The sequence below is a fragment of the Sebastes umbrosus genome, chromosome 4, assembly GCF_015220745.1.
Source record: "Sebastes umbrosus isolate fSebUmb1 chromosome 4, fSebUmb1.pri, whole genome shotgun sequence".
NCBI lineage: Eukaryota > Metazoa > Chordata > Actinopteri > Perciformes > Sebastidae > Sebastes > Sebastes umbrosus.
Genome location: NC_051272.1, coordinates 14,338,759 through 14,355,610, shown reverse-complemented (window position 1 = coordinate 14,355,610; position 16,852 = coordinate 14,338,759). Strand labels below are relative to the sequence as shown.

Below are 16,852 nucleotides of genomic sequence, written 5' to 3'. Positions count from 1 at the left end.
TTGGCAGGTATAATGTTTGTCATGTTCACCATCTTAGCTTAGCATGTTAGCATGCTTACATAACATTTGCTAATTATCACTAAGCACTGAGGGTGGTGGGAATGTCATTGATTTAGCAAGTATTTAGTCATAAACCCAAATATTGGACAAAGTGAAATTTTGATAGAAGCTGATGATCACACAAGAAAAGAAAAAATAAGATAAATCTGCATTCAGTATATACAGTATACGGTGTATACAGCATGTGACTGCATGTAAATGTGCTCGTCCAATTAGCAATCTGTTACCTTATTTCAGTAGATCTGCTAAGATTATCAAACATTGCCTTTCGCTTCCTGCAGATTAACCCACTTCTTTTAACACCTTTGCAAATGTACATACAATACAAACCTAAAGAAATGTGTTTGTAAAACCTGTGAGGCTAAGATTCTGGATGAATAGTATTTGGCAACTGAAATAGAGAAGGGAAGGCTTGTGTTCAGATGGTTGGTGGTGAATAAGGATGGGTTAAACTGCTTAATTGAAGCTCCTAAATAGCCATTTAAATAGAAGAGCTGCTGAAAAAAACATTAATGTTCATCAAACCTTATTTGACAAGCTTCAGTTGCTTGTACAGGATAGCAGTGACATACCTGGAAAATAGTCAAGCACTAAATAGTAAGTATTCAGTTGTGATTAAATTAGCCAATATTTGATTTATTATAGGGAGTTTAGGGGGCAAATGATTCTCCTGAAACAGATGGTGAGAGGAAAAGGGTCTGAAACAACAACCCAGAGATCAGTGGGTCAACAGCCTGAAGGAAAACAGGAAACAGATCATTACCTTAAAAGGAAGAAAAATGGGGAAAAACAGGGATTCTAATTCAACACAGGCAATTTTCCATTTCCACGTAATGCTACATGAGATCATTCTAAAAGTAGTCTTTATAAATCTGAAGCTTTGCTTTTAAAGTGACAAAAGAGAAACATATGTATTGGCATGTTTTGCTTTCCACACAAACAACTTTCTGAGAACAAAAGCTTGGCTAGAGTGTGATTAACACCTTATCACTTGTAATAGCAGCTGCCTTGTGAAAAACACTTGACAACTAGTATTTCAAGTCAAGAGAATACAGAAGACTAAAAGCTCCAATTTTATTTGTTTTTATTGAGACATTCCTCTCAATCACAAAAACTGGACCTGATTGTTAGAGTGCTCAGTTTGCACACCAACAACTTATTTACAGTAAAGTCACTAGTGAAAGGGTGGTTGCCGCAGTGAACCTGTAAAAAAACATTATCATATACATTATAGTATACCATAAAAATTCTCAACAGTGGTTATAAATGGTGGTAGTGATAATACGAGCATAACAAACATATTTAGGAGGGCAAAAGCTTTTTTTTTTTATACCGCTTACAAAACAGGACAAAGTTTTTTTGCTTGGCACACAAAATAGTTGAATCCATCAAAACATAACATAAAAAAGAGAGATCAGTCATAAAGAATACAAGTAATATACGTACACACAAATTCACACACACACGTACACTATTGAGGTGATGAGAAAAAAGAAAAGGAGGCAGCTTCGAGGACAAAGCATCCATCAGTCTTTAAATCATAAATTCTTGATTCCTTCAACTAACACACAGCCCACCATTATTTATTACTCAAAGCTTGTGTTAACATGGATGCTTTGGGGACCATTATAGCAAACACAGCGTGGTCCCACTGATGATACTGTATTGCACTCGTCCAAATAGTTTTCATCGTCACTGTAACTTATTATTTACTCCTCGTTCCAAACATCCTATACTCCAGCATTACCGCATTATGATCAATAAAGACAAGAAAAAGTGAATCAGGAACTAGAGTTTTCAGTTTAGGCCTGATTACATGATTAGACAGAGGAGAAGAACTTCTACTGGCAAGAAATCAGCTTTACCTCTTCACAGTCTAGTGCACTGAAATGGTACGATAAACTCTTCTGTATACTGCAAACTTGTTCTATTAGGGTTTCATAACAAAACATGGCTATTTCATAAAATCATTCTTTCAAATAAAAAAAAAAAAACAACAAATTGTCATCTAACACTGTTTGTCCTTTGCTTTGACCTGGAAAAGGGAAGAGTTAGTGTGTGGAAGCAGAGCAAAGGCTGGCGATATATATCCCAATCTTACACACAACTGAGCATGAGGACACACCGTTAGTGTGTAATGTTAGTGTGTGTGTACAATGGGACACATTCAACAAATCAAATAAATTATTGTCCGTGGCGTTGGATTAGGCGAGCTCATCCTGTTTTAAATACTCCGTCCACTGTTGGAGGAGTAAGTTGGTATGCAAGACGAACAGAGTCTTTGGAGGCAGGTGGATGTTAGAACTCGTCGTGTCGAGTCAGAGCCTCTCCAAAGTCGGTCGCCTGGCTGCCCACGAACAGGTCGTACTTATCCACGATTTCTGCCTTGGTCAGACGGCCATCCTGATGGAAAGAAAACAACATACATGATAAGCCTTGTATTTGTGTCAGCACACAAAAGACTATATTTAAAAAAAAGTGTTACCAAGATATGGAGGTGCTTGTTGTTAATGTTATTATGTGTTACCGTAGGTATTTGTTATGTCTTGAATGATTTGCACTTGCGTCACTGGGTGCGGACAGTAAATAAGATATCTTTTCTCATCTTAATTACACAATAAAAATATCCCAAAGGGCTTCAAAACATGCCAAAATCATGCGTTGTTACAGTTGTAATTTAGTCAGATCTTCCTTTGCAAAGTCTTCGACTGACTGTCTGACAAACAAAAAATGGCAAAAAAATGCACAAAACTAGAGTGACTAAAGTCGCTGTTGGCTAACAACACTTTGTTTACATTATGCGCCTGGGACAGAAAGACATGATGTGTCACTGGATGGCTATTACTGTGAAGCAACCGCAGGCATGGAACAAACAGACGTTTTGAGTGACATTATATTTGTCTAAATCTAGACTTAAATAATTTTGGGTTCTTCTTTGTTTCATTGAGCCTTATATTGTCATTGCATGATAAAACAAATCTACCACACATCACAAATGTTTCAGCCCTACAGTACAGTCATTCAAACGGACTCATTTGTGCGTACTGTATAAGCACACTTATAGTTTCATTTGTGCTTTCACACATGCAGTTCCACTTCCCCCCAACATTCAGTGAATGAGACAGGAAGTAAAATTCATGAGAAAAATGCATTTCTGCTGAAATTTGAAATCATCTACAAAATTCGACGGTACGTACTTTGTCTGTATCTGACTCATAGACCAGATGCTTGGCCTCGGCATCAGCATGATCGTAGTCACTGGGCAGGATCCAGTCTCTGGTCTCCTCCTTGTCCATCTTTCCATCTTTGTTTTTGTCTCTGAATTCAGTAAACTGTTCCCTCTCTGTCTTCACCCACTCAGGTTCTGTGGAGTCTCCCTCCTGGTTGTACATGTCACCTACAGCACAGAAAGAAGGTGTTGATGATGTTACAATGCTCATTTCCTCAAAACTGGTTCCTCAAACATTTGCCAACACTTCGGCTTTGTATTCTCCACCTGTCTTGGTTTTCCCGCCAATAACGACCCAAAATTGTATGGTACAAATTGACAATGATTATATGACAATGGGCTAGAACTCACCTATGTACTCATCTAAATCTATTAAACCATCTCCATTCTTGTCAATGTCTTCCATAGTTTCCTATAGGAAGAAAAGAAGCCACAGGGCAGTGAGAAGGGATGTAAATAAACTTTTGGTGTCATCATTTAACACCTGTGTGTTTGTTACTCACCATCACCACAATGTCTTTCATGTGGTCGTACTCCTCGGGGTGAAGGAAGGCTGTAAACTCCTCTTTGTTGGCTTTCATGTCATTGTCTTGGTTGGCCATTTTGAATCTCCTCTCATCGCGATCCATCATCTGCCTGTAGCTGAAGCCATCATCGGGGTCAGGATCATCTGCAAGTCAGAGATCACAACTTTGAAAACTGTGTGCAAGTGTGGCAAAGTACATTTGTGTCTGTGTCCATGCAGTATGTAATAAAAAGGTAATATAAAGAACATTGTCTGCAGCGTACCAAGAATGTATCCATATGTGGCGTTCTTGTACTCCTCCCAGGACACAAAATCATCCCCGTTGAGGTCATGACTCTTCCACTGTCGATCCACATCATCATAGATCCACCTCTTCTGAGCATGCTTGATCCACTTCTTCATCTCCTCAGCGGTCACATAGCCATCCTTATCATCGTCTATACGTTCAACCAACATGCTGCGGATAAATGAAAGATATTTGGCAAACAATCAGCTTGTTCCCTCATATCATCCGAGTGGTGTGTCACCTCAGATGAACTTTACTGCTCCTTGAGGAGAAACTAGGTCATTACCACAGTGACTTTATATATTCCCAGTATTTCAAGAACAGATTCGCTGCCATCTCCCTGACATGTATTCTTACCCGAGTCTCTCCTTGCTCTCTTCTGGTGTGAGCTGGTCGAAGGTCTTGGCCTCCTCTTGCCCCAGAAAGGCCTCATGGTCATAGTCAAAGTTCTCCATATCGTCGTGATCTCGGTTGCTGAGGGGTTCATCGTGGTGAACACGTTCCTTCTTCTCTGTGGGTTTGCTGGTGGCGTAAACCACACAGAGGGCAAAACACATAACAAGTGGTCGCAGCTCCATCCTGCAGACTTACTAACGCTGTCTGGACAAGGGGTAAAAAGAAGACACCAATAGAGCTATGATTACTATTCAAGCAGTGCATTCTGGTAAAAAAAAACAAAAAAACTTTATGTTGCAATCCTATCTTAATTTGTCATGTACTTTCTGTAAGTACTGATGAAGTACACACCTTTTAACTTTCAACTCTGCACATGCCAGTTTAGAAGTGTATGACTCAGTGCAAGCAAATGCAGAGGCTATGAGAAGGGACTTGTTAGGATGAGCTGTTCAAGATGCTGATGCAATCCCTTCCTTATTTGCTCCACTTCTGGTATGTTGTAGAAGTTGACATTACTACCAGCTCAACAATTCTCAAAAATATTAATAGTACCATTCATCCATGACAATTTATGAATTATTTAACTGACACCTCAGCATTTTGAATCTAAAATTAGGTATACCTATCATAGCTAAAAACGAATACAGTCTAATACAATAGCCCAGTGTTACGGTTTAACGAGTGACCGTGTTAACTGGTGACCATCAGCCAAATGTGTCGTGGTTAATAAGATAAGATAAGATATTCCTTTATTAGTCCCGCAGTGGGGATATTTTGCAGTGTAAAACAACAAAGGGGATAGTGCAAAAAACAAGATGCATCAGCTAACACAGGAAAAAAAGAGCTAAACAAAGTGTAACAAAATATAAACCATTTAAATAGAAGGAAGTATACAAATAAGAGCAGTATATACAGTATTGACAATAAAACAGACTATTAACAAAATTGCACAAGTGGAAAATGATATTGCACAATGACAATGAAATGAAATTCCACCTGAAACTATCAGGTTATTGTCAGTTTTTGGTGGTGTGTACGTGGTCAATCGTAGTGATGGCATCTGTTGAAAACACGAACAGAACATGTAACCTTAAGTGTCCTCGTAAAAGCCTTAAATTATACTTAAATCAATATGAAATACTTATGTGTTTATTATCCACGTTATTACGAGCAACCACAGACACATTTTGCTGAAAGTTAACACTCATTAAACCGAAACACCTTCATTTAAATCCTACTTTCATAAAAGTTATGTTCTGTTTCAGAGATGCTGATTCACAAGATTCATAAATCAGCTGCTTAGCAACCCAAGTTATAAAAAGACTGTAACGTTATTATGTAATGCAGTATTCAGAGGAAAACATTATTTTTGTCTATTTCACTATCCTCTTAACTAAAATACGTTCACAGCTAACTTGACTTTGCTTTCGTGTCACACAGCACAATGAGCACATTATGTGTACTTCACATGTTGTCATTGTCGTTGTTTTACGACACAGTGGCAACACTTTGTGACCGTTATTTCAAATTAGTAACCATTGTTACCACCCAGAATCAGAGGGACTAACGTTAGCTCACCTAGCAACCCGTTATTTCTTATACCTGTTGACCTGTTTACTCGTTCAATGACGGTAAATAAGCAATTATTATTGTCCGTATTGTTCCTTCTAAACACTACCCATATGAGAGACACATTAGAGTAACTTTTTTGTATTTTAAACCGCATTTTAATGAAGAGAAACTCACCGGTGTCTTGAGTGGAAGTTCAGTCGATGCAGCTTTAAGACCCGCCCACACCGGAAACACACCCATGCACTTCCTGTGCTAAAACACCAGCTGACCAATCAGAAGCCGAGGAGGCGAGTGCGATGTCGCTCGATGATTGGTCCACTTCCAAGAGGAGCATCGGTGATTGGATTGGCCGAGAACCGCCACGTCCTCAAAGTCAACAAAACTTGGTTCATTCATAAAACAGAACTCCAGTGTGTGTGGGACAGGTAGCTGCACATTAGCAGCACCACAACCAGCACTTTTTTTTTGGGCTTATTATTCAAAAAGGTATTCTGCATGATTGACAAGACTTTTGCTTTGTAACCAAGTGCCAAATCCTGTGGCATAAATTCAACAAAAAACACAAAATAACATCAACAACAAAAACAACAACAGTGAGACCCACACTCAAAAAATATAAAGCCTTTATTTCTGATGGCTTTAACACCATTAACCAATAGTCACAGAAGTACTGATAAGACACATTTATCACAAATCAGAAGAATAGGGACTTCATATTTTTAAGTCAAGTCCCCTGCTCACTTCTTTGAATGTATAAATGACTTATTTTCTACTATAACCTTGCAGCTTTTTTTTTTTTTTTGGCTGTTATTGCTATAATCCTATGTATTTATATGGTTCTTATTGTAACTTGTCCCTCCAACTGCCCCATGCCTTTAATATGTTTCCTTTGACTTAACTAATCATTGGTTGTCTGTTGTATGTATGGATGTATGGACTGGGAATGCTACAAATGAATTGCTCCCTTGGGGATAAATAAAGTTGTCTGAACTGAAATGAACTGAACTCCAGCAGATTTCTCTCCCATGCTGGTTAAATGTTCATCATGATCAGTGGCAACTAGGGCTGTCAATTGATTAAAATATTTAATCACGATTAATCGCATGATTGTCCGTGATTAATCGCACATTTTTTTATCTGTTCAAAATGTACCTTAAAGGGAGATTTGTCAGGTATTTAATACTCTTATCAACATGGGAGTCTGCAAATATGCTTGATTTATGCAGATATATGTAAATATTTATTACTGGAAATTAATTAACAACACAAAACAAAGACAAATATTGTCCAGAAACCCTCACAGGTACTGCATTTAGCATAAAAAATATGCTCAAATCATAACATGGCACACTCAAGCCCAACAGGCAACAACAGCTGTCAGTGTATCAGTGTGCTGACTTGACTATGACTTGCCCCAAAACTGCATGTGATTATCATAAAGTCTAGCCTCTCTGTAAAGGGGAGACTCGTGGGTACCCATGGAATCCACTTTCATTCACATATTTTGAGGTCAGAGGTCAAGGGACCCCTTTGAAAATCATCATGCCAGTTTATCCTCGCGTTAAAACGAATTTGCGTTAACGACAGCCCAAGTGGGAACAAAAACTGATGATATCAGAGAAGCACAATGACAGGACTTCCTGCTGCTAAGCTGAGGTCTCTGGCCACATTGCTGTGACTGCACATCCAATGACCCCTCCTATGTGGAATGAAATCAATGGATTTGACATGATGATTTTTAAGAGCCTGTTTTCCCTTTAGGTGTCATTTAGCCATATCTATTTTGTGCATCAAATATTAAATTCTCTTATTTTGAGGTTCAGTGAAGAAGACGCATTACGTGGTTCTGGTAAAGGATTGTGACACAAGACTTACAGTAATACTGACACTTCTCCTTATTATTGCTGAACTGTATATGTCTTTGAATAGTCTGTTTCAGACATGTTGTGTCGTTCACAGCCTGGTGTCTCTACACTTGTCTAGGGAGGTCATAATATAGCAAACCCTCCATATCTCAGCCCACGTCTGAATCTGTGTTGTCCATATCATCTTCTGTCGCTCCCTGTTTCTTGGCATTTTCCTCTCGATTGGACTGACAAGTTGTTTCCATCTGTTCACCGCTATCACCACTTCCTGCTGGGACAACACAAAAAGCCATATTCAGGTTTTTAATAATGTTGTGCCAAGTTGATTCTTTGTAACGCTGCATAATATTAAAAAAGGAGGTGGGTCAAACGATGCCTGAAAAGCATAATTGTATAAAATGTGTCACAAAACACAAGTTATATCAACTGTATAAGAAGAAAATGATCACAACAGATTTTGCACCACGGTATGTTTAACAGTTCTGGTGGCTGACCTGTGCTGGTTTCACCCTCTTTCTTCTCAACGAGGAAGATTCGTTGCATCATCAGTTTCTTCCTGGTGTAGCACTTGTACTTGAGTTCTGGACCACTGTCTTCTTCTTCTTCTCCTCCTGCTGACATATCAAAATGGACAATAAGTGAAAGAAAACAAACAAACACCTGAAACCCAACACTAAACATTGAGGATATATGAAGAGGCTTACCTTTCTGTGGTCCCTCCTCGAACAGCACACAAGTTCCCAAAGCATCTTTGAAGAGCGAAAGACAGCAAGTCAAATTTCTGTTTTATGACAAGATCTGTTATAGGAGCTCATGGAGGCTCTTTCGTGCTGGAAAAATACTCAGCACAACTACGACTAATCATGCTCAAGAAAAATGTACCTCTATTTCCATAACCTCTATTGTAAAACAAGACAGTAGTGATGATCTTGACTCTAATATTATCAGACTTTTGAGGGTGCAGTTTGGGCCATTCGTCATTACTGAAACCACAAAAGTCGATCACTGGCAGTGGTTCAGGGCCGGTTTAATGCATAGGCCATATAGGCGGTAATCAAGGGCGCCACCTTCTGGGGGCTGGACGACCTCTAAAAAAAATTAATATTGATAATAATAATATATATATATATATATTTTTTAATCTTTTTGTTTAGATTTTTGAGGTGTGTTCTTACCTTCATATTCCCCTGCAAACACATATTGTCCCACCTGCATCATGGGCTTCTCACTGTCAATATCCTGGAACACATGGACAAAACTTCATCTAATAACTGCTGCAGTGTGAGACCTACACTGATATAGATGTCATGCATGGTGGCCAGGCTTCTTCTTTTTCTTTACCACAAACAAACACTCACCAGTATCTTGCATGTGCCCCGACACTTGGACAGGAAGTCGTTGTTGATTATACCAGAGAGCTCCACCACAACAAGCTGCTCCTAAACATGCCAAAAGACAAAAAGAGTGACCTTCTAAAAGTTATAGAAATGTACACAGCGACTGCACTCTGCAAATATAGAGGGATTTTGATTTTTCAACAGCCAAAAGAGCATAAAATAGAAGTAAACTCCAGATTCTTACTATTTATGATATCAATATTTCTAAAATATGTGTTTTTATTTATAAGATACTTTCTGGTGGGAATATTCCTGAGCAGTTCAAGACCTATTTTAAAACAAATTCTCAGGTCCATTCTTACTCAACCCGTCAATCTCCAGATCTTCATCCTCCTAAATTCCTCACTAGTAGAGTTCAATTTTCGATAAGATTTAGGGGAACCAAATTATGGAGTAACTTTTCACATCTATCAATAAACTGTTCATCTGTCAAATGTTTCATATGTCGCTTAAAGGGTCATTTAATTGCTGTTTTGTAATTGCTTTTCCCCCATGTTGTCCATGTATCTGTTTTTATGTTTTTTATTTTTTCCCACTCACAATGTTGTTTGGTTACGATTGCCCAGAAGTCTTTATAGATATTTAAATCAATATCCTCCTCACAAACACTAACCATACACTTCCATGCAACACACACACACTTATCTTTCCTTTTTGATATATTTACTGTATTATTATTGTTGTTATTATATGTCTGATGTCTATTGATGTTATATGTATTATATATCCTGCAGCTGTCAGACTCCACAACCAGCACTGCTCCCAGTAGACCACTTACACACCAAAAAACTGACAATAACCTGATATTTTCAGGTGGAATTTCATTCATTCTCACTGTGTAATATATCATTTTCCACTTGTGCATTTTGTTAATAGTCTGTTTATTGTCAATACTGTACATACTGCTCCTATTTTTATACTTCCTTCTATTCAAATGGTTCATATTTTGTTACACTTTGTTTAGCTCTTTTTTACTGTGTTAGCTGATGCATCTTGTTTTTTGCACTATCCCCTTTGCTGCTGTACACTGAAAATGTCCCCACTGCGGCACTAATAAAGGAATATCTTATCTTATCTTATATATATCTTGTCCTAATTGTTTGTAATCACTATTATATAGTCATATTATTTCTTTATATTAATCTTGTCTCTAGGTGGAGGCTTCAGATAAGCCCAGTGGGGTTTTTTTGCCTCTTCCTGCACTGTATATTATTCATTTATTTTTTTGTTATGTTGTATAGTCTTAAATTGTGCAAAATAAATAAACAAATAAACAACCAATACAGTTGTTAGGATTGTACAATGGGCTATTTTGGTGTGAAAATGAATGAATTATCAGGGATGTCTTTTTTGATATATTAACTGTATTGTTATTATTATATATATATCTTGTCTTAATTGTTTATCACTATTATATAGTCATATTATTTCTTTATATTAATCTTGTCTCTAGGTGGAGGCTTCAGATAAGCCCTGTAGGTTTTTTGCCTCTTCCTGCACTGTATATTATTATATTATTATATATTATTATTTTTTTGTTGTGTTGTAGTCTTAAATTGTGCAAAATAAATAAACAGGATTGTACAATGGGCTATTTTGGTCTGAAAATGAATGAATTATCAGTGAGTCCCACTATGAATACAGGCTAAAACCCAAACCAATATCTGGTGGTAAGTTTGTCCTCGAAACTCCCACTTGAAAGGTTAAAGTTAACACAATAACAACATCAGGACTCTGTCAATGAACGTGCTATCCACATGAAGCTAATGTTGCTAACATCATCTCTATGCTGTTTAACCTTTAACAACAGCACGCTGATAGTGTTTCATACCTCTTCTTCCCATTCATCTTCCATGTTCAAAGTCCTGGAATAAAGAGAAATGATAGCAACTAACGTATAAATACTCCTTTTCAGTTACATCTACAGAAATATCCCCATCACTTCTTTCACCACTAGATGATGCTTTTGACGACTTCCGCGAATGTACGGTGGCCGAGAAGCCTCTTCACAAACAGCATGGCTCATAGATCACTGCATTAGAGTAAAAGGGACTTCTTTTTCCTTTTTTAAATTTTATTTTATGTATTTATTCATTATTATCATTATTATATTTAGTAATATTTTTTTTCTTCTATTTATATATATATATATGTATGTGTGTATGTGTATGTATATGTATGTATTTATGTATGTTTGTGTATATATCTATGTGTGTATACGTGTATATATGTGTGTGTGTGTGTGTGTGTGTGTGTATGTAGGTATGTATATATATATATATAAAATATATATATACTGTATATATATATATATATATATATATATATATTGTATATGTATATATATATATATATATATACATATATATATATATATATATACATATATATACATATATATGTATATATATATCATGACTTATTTGTGGATACTCTTCCTGTGTTGTATTCTCTACAATTTGAATTTTATGTATCCATTATTGAGAATCAGTTAGGTCCTTTGTGGCCAGCTGTGGCTGTCTGTGTGTATGTTGTTGTCAGGTATGATTGATTGATGTGTCGTGTCACTGGGTGAGTGTCGTTCAGAAAAACAAAAATTAACTTTCCCTGTATAGTGACTGTTCTATTGATTATTGAAAATTAATAAAAAGACCTTTGAAAGACAGAGTAAAAAGGACAAGGTGTATACAGAACAAGAACAGTTAAAATATGTAAAATTATACATGAAAATAATAATAAATTAAATTAAGGGCTAGGGCTGTCCCTGTAATTCATATTCTTCTATTATACTAAGAAGTTTCAAAGCATTTTTGTTTTTCATGACTTTAAGGGCTTTTTATGCAAGAAAGAAACTCAGAATGAAACACATTAAACCTATAGGTTTCACTTTAATATACTTGGATTTGTGCAAATACAAATTTTCTAAGAATAAGAATGTTATTCACCAGAAAGTCATCTTTGTCATTGTCCATGACAAGACCATAAACAATGTCCTTTTGAGAGAAGTTTCCCAGATGAGAAACTTTTGGAAAAAAGCCAGTCATGTATATCATCAAACCATAAAGCTCCAGAATACATAAATAAATGATCAGTAGTTTTAGTTGTCTGTTTTTTCTTTTTCTTTTTTTATTGAACAAATTCAGATTTACAAACAACATGGCTCATAGATCATTGCATTAGAGTAAAAGGACAAGGTGCATACAGAACAAGAACAGATTAAATATGTAAAATTATACATGAAAATAATAATAAATTAAATTAAGGGCTATAGGGCTGTACCTGTAATTCATATATTCTTCTATTATACTAAGAAGTTTCAAAGCATTTTAGTTTTTCATTACTTTAAGGGATTTTATGTAAGAAAGAAACTCAGAGTGAAACACATTAAACCTATAGGTTTCACTTTCATATACTTGGATTTGTGCAAATAAAATTTTCCAAGAATGAGAACGTTATTCACCGGAAAGTCGTCTTTGTATGTGAAATACATGAAATGTCATGTCTCTCTTTCTTTGATTACTGTGGAAATTCTGACTAAATATATGTTTATATGTAAAATTCAATAAAAAATATTGTTAAAAAAAAAAAGTCATCTTTGTTATTGTCCATAACAAGACTATAAACAATGTCCTTTTGAGAGAAGTTTCCCAGATGAGAAACTTTTGGGAAAAGACAGTCATGTATATCAAGCCATAAAGCTCCAGAATACATACAATGAAAAAATAAATGATCAGTAGTTTCAGTTGTCTGTTTTTTCTCTGCTTGGCACATTCTTCAGTTCCTGTCCCCGAACAACGAGGGGCGCTGTTGCTCAGTTTTTGTGGCATGTTTTCTTGCAAAAGCCATTTAATGTGAACTGGAAATAGAATGAATAACAATTAAATCTCCCTCCCTCCACACACCCACCCACCCACACTTCTATCTATCTATCTATCTATCTATCTATCTATCTATCTATCTATCCACCCATTCATCCGTCCATCCATCCGTCCATCCATCCATCCGTTCATTCTACTTATGGTTGAGTATGATTAGATCTAAATATTGGCTACCTGTAGGCACACTCATCCACATCTAACATTAATGTTATTAATGTTCTCCTGCAGGAGGCCATAGCGGAGGTGATGAGATGAGATGAGATGAAATGAGACGATACACTTTATTGATCCCCAAGGAGAAATTCATCTGTCAAAGGCAGAGGCAACAAAAATGAAAACAAGCACACACATCAAACATATCCAAAACACACAAAAAAAAGAAAGAAACAGGAGGCCAGATGAGAAACACGACTGAATCATAATAAAAGTGAACAATAAGGGAAAAATATTAAAGCACAAAACCAAACCATTTAGCTTGGTGATACGTGTGGGGGCACACAATTTTATTTATTGTACAGAAGTGAATTTGGAGGCCTTTGTAACATAGCACAGAGGTAGGCCAGCGTCTGAGCAAACCTATTCCTGATACATACATTAAAGGCAAAAATCTCAAAGTCTCTAATTACAAATTTACTTCTATCATTATGGTGGAGAATAAAATGTAAAATAATTAAAAAACTGAATCTAATAATAATATAATTTAAGAACAATTTTATCAAGGGGTGGGAAATTGTCCAGTATTTAATTTGTTTATGCCATTGATTTTTGGTTAAACAACGTCTATTTATATCTATATCTATTTTAAATCAATCAAATGTTATATTGCATTTCTGGTGAACAAGGTTTAAAGCCAGGGAATTCTTCGCCAATAGAATAATGAAGCCTTTAAGGTGAAATGTTTTGAACTCATTTATCATTCTTGATTTAGTTTTATATTTGTAGCCTCAAAATGCTTGACTGGACTATATTGTTCTGTTAAGGTATTCTACAGTATGTATATATAAAACATTTGATATATTTTAAATTTAAAATGTATTTAATAGTCCTGATTAATAGTGGTACATATCGATCCTTATAGGACGTATCTCTTTTAGTTTGCTTCCCTCTACACAGGGGTCAGAGATCAGGGGCAGCACCCCTGGAGCTGGTTGGGATTCATCATCTCGCTCAGGACTTCCGTAGCGGGGACCGAGCGCTCCGCTTGAAGGACCATACTGGCCAATTATGAAAAACAGGACAGTCGTGATAAATGGAAGACGTAATAAATATGTGAAATTGTGAAAATCTACTAGCTCAACTATCAACTATGCTAGTGCCTTTTACACATGTATGTTATTAGGTAAATGTTCCGGCAAATTTTTGCATTGTGTGTGAGAAGGAGCCATGGATCCTATTCCACGGAGACAATTGCAGTAATATTGAACCTGTTTAATTTGGTGGTATGAGAAAGTCAATAAACTGGTGCTGGGACAATACCGTCCTCAGATTTAGGAAATGGAGATTTGGGAAGATGGGGGTTTAATATCTTTATGCTCCTGGTTTTTCAGATATCAGTATTTCCTCCTAATGAATTTGGTGAATTTGGTAACCCTAAAATAGCAGAAAACAGCAAAGTGTAAGAACACACACATTTCTTGCACTCACCATTTATATTAATTTGCTTTGGAAAAACAACTATTATGTAGGTCTGTTGTAAGAATACGGGAAAGGAAAATAGCACCATATTTAACCCACTAATATTTTTACTATTATAATTATTTTACAATGTCCATCCAGGTGCCGTAGAGCAAGGCGGGTAACAGTCGTAGAGTTGCTCGAAGGCCGCCTATATTTGTAAATACCTGTATAAATGTAAAGCAGGTTGACGCTGGATGAACCTCACCCTCAGAGAGAGAGAGAGAGAAAAAAAATATTTTGAATCAGAATCAGGCAAACCAAATTAAAGGGGGTGCAAATCCCCAATGTGCCGTCTCCCTCCCCATTTCTGTCCTATCATTTATCTCTGGACCATGGTGGGGTTGTCATGTCGACCAGTCCACAAGTTACTATGACAACGGCTCAAGGGGAAGCACTTGCTAGGGAGGTTATTGCCTCCTTGGGGATGTAAGAAGGATAGGGGGAATGCGAGCAGAGACAAAGATAGGGGGGACTTATAGACACCAAAAAAAGGCTTGAATGAAGGGAGAGGTCAAGTTGGAGTGTGTTAGCTGGGAAGTGTGTTTATGTGGCTTACTATAAAGGTCAGTTTACATTCAGAATCAAGAAAAAGTGGACACGGGGTGTAAATCAGAGTTGCCCCATTGAAGCTTTGAATGCAGAGTACAAAGTTTTCTCCCCGCTGGACGAGGCCTCTCCCGTACATGATGTATTACACTTCCTGCTCAGTGCCATACCCTGGGGCAGAGAGGGGAGGGGGCAAGGGAGGGAGTGACATTAAGGACCCTCCAAGGTGTCAGATGGGTCCCCAGCTTCCCCCCCCACATTTTGTCATATAAATGTCATAAAGACAAGTTTGGAGTTGGAGAGCTTTTGGCTCTCCTTCTGCCTGGGGGGTATCATGGTGGTTAATTGCCCCATTAGCACTGACAGGGTAAATTGGTGGAAGGGCTAACTATATATTACAGTGAAAACAACAACCTCTGGCTTACACCTGAGGGCATGGTGCATTTTACAGTACGGCCTGCGCATGTTTGAGTGTGTATGCAAAGGAGTGTGTGTGTGAATTGGAAATGTAAATGCACATTCACATGAGAGCTTTAATATAAAATATTAGAATTCTATATTTATCACTACGGAAATGAACTCGCAGTGCCAGTCAGGGAGAGCGTCTCTCATATCTCTGCTGGATTTTCTCAAGGCGTGTAATGAATCAGGAGAATTATTCGAGTCTATTCTGTAAAAAATGTGATTGTATGTGAGGACGGCTTTAGAGAGGACTGTTTATTTCTGTTGTATATTAATTGTGAAGCACAAACATACAGACACACCTTGCACGTGAAGGTAGACATCAAATGTGTGTGTTCACCTGCGTTTTCATTGTGTAAAATGCAAAAAATGCAATTGCAAATACAAATGGAAATTTACATCAAGAACCAGCGATGCAAATAATATGAAGGATCATTTGAAAGCATTTTATTATCGTCCCCCAGCACTATAGTGTAAAATGTAATATAATCTGTTTATGATGAAATTCAAACAGGCTACATAATTGGTTAAAAAAAAAAAAATTCAGAGCCAAGCATTTTGTGTTAACAGGTAATTATTTTACATACAAGAGGCACAAATGTGATATGCTAGAAATACAATACAGTATTAAAACATGCACATGTAAGGATAAACAGATATTGTTTTAGCTTCAGTCATCATTTTAACATTTTTCTTTTTATTCAACATACAGAGACACACCTTGCAGATCAGTTCTTGTTTCTGTCTGTCTGTCTGTCTGTCTGTCTCTCTCTCTCTCTCACACACACACACACACACACACACACAATGCAATAGCACACACCTTGCAATATGGACTATGGCGTTAAAATTATATCACCATTCACTGTCATTGTCTTTTTGCTCATAAAATTGTCACCGTTCTAACTGCAGCCATAACAACAACAGAAAATATCCATGTAGGCGTAAAAAGAACAAA

The 16,852-nt window shown here is 36.9% G+C and overlaps 2 protein-coding genes across 8 annotated transcripts in view; both read right to left on the bottom strand.

Annotated features, from left to right (window-relative positions):
* Positions 1–1,120: 1,120 nt before the first annotated feature.
* Positions 1,121–6,356, bottom strand: calub (calumenin b). Of its 3 annotated transcripts, none has more exons than XM_037767735.1 (7): positions 6,244–6,356; positions 4,459–4,701; positions 4,079–4,272; positions 3,793–3,959; positions 3,641–3,701; positions 3,258–3,457; positions 1,121–2,463 (listed from the first exon to the last, which is right to left on the bottom strand). In XM_037767735.1, the coding sequence occupies exons 2-7, from the start codon at positions 4,677–4,679 to the stop codon at positions 2,359–2,361; spliced, it is 948 nt and encodes a 315-aa protein (XP_037623663.1). In that variant the 5' UTR covers positions 4,680–4,701; positions 6,244–6,356; the 3' UTR covers positions 1,121–2,358. The 3 variants fall into 3 exon arrangements, with proteins under 3 accessions (XP_037623663.1, XP_037623664.1, XP_037623665.1); XM_037767736.1 differs by having other exon boundaries at positions 4,459–4,697; positions 6,244–6,347; XM_037767737.1 differs by lacking the exon at positions 6,244–6,356 and adding an exon at positions 4,849–4,976.
* A 1,172-nt stretch (positions 6,357–7,528) lies between these two features.
* The window catches only part of gtf3c6 (general transcription factor IIIC, polypeptide 6, alpha), a 37,533-nt gene continuing 28,209 nt past the window's right edge, over positions 7,529–16,852 (bottom strand). The window contains exons 1-6 of one of the 5 annotated variants that reach the window (XM_037768764.1): positions 11,163–11,336; positions 9,293–9,373; positions 9,110–9,173; positions 8,639–8,683; positions 8,429–8,548; positions 7,529–8,205 (exon numbers count right to left, since the gene is read on the bottom strand). In XM_037768764.1, coding sequence (XP_037624692.1) covers positions 8,084–8,205; positions 8,429–8,548; positions 8,639–8,683; positions 9,110–9,173; positions 9,293–9,373; positions 11,163–11,186 — 456 coding nt within the window. In that variant the 5' untranslated portion in view covers positions 11,187–11,336 and the 3' untranslated portion in view covers positions 7,529–8,083. Of the gene's footprint in view, positions 8,206–8,428; positions 8,549–8,638; positions 8,684–9,109; positions 9,174–9,292; positions 9,374–11,162; positions 11,337–16,852 lie in introns of those variants that run through there. The other 4 variants (XM_037768759.1, XM_037768760.1, XM_037768761.1 and 1 more) reach the window with 4 other exon arrangements.

Excerpts from the sequence above, each read along its gene's own strand:
- calub (XM_037767735.1), bottom strand. The coding sequence starts at position 4,679 with ATGGAGCTGCGACCACTTGTTATGTGTTTTGCCCTCTGTGTGGTTTAC. Across the intron at positions 4,273-4,458 it reads GAGAGCAAGGAGAGACTCGG|CATGTTGGTTGAACGTATAG; the intron begins GTAAGAATACAT and ends ATTTATCCGCAG. Across the intron at positions 3,458-3,640 it reads AGATTTAGATGAGTACATAG|GTGACATGTACAACCAGGAG; the intron begins GTGAGTTCTAGC and ends TCTGTGCTGTAG.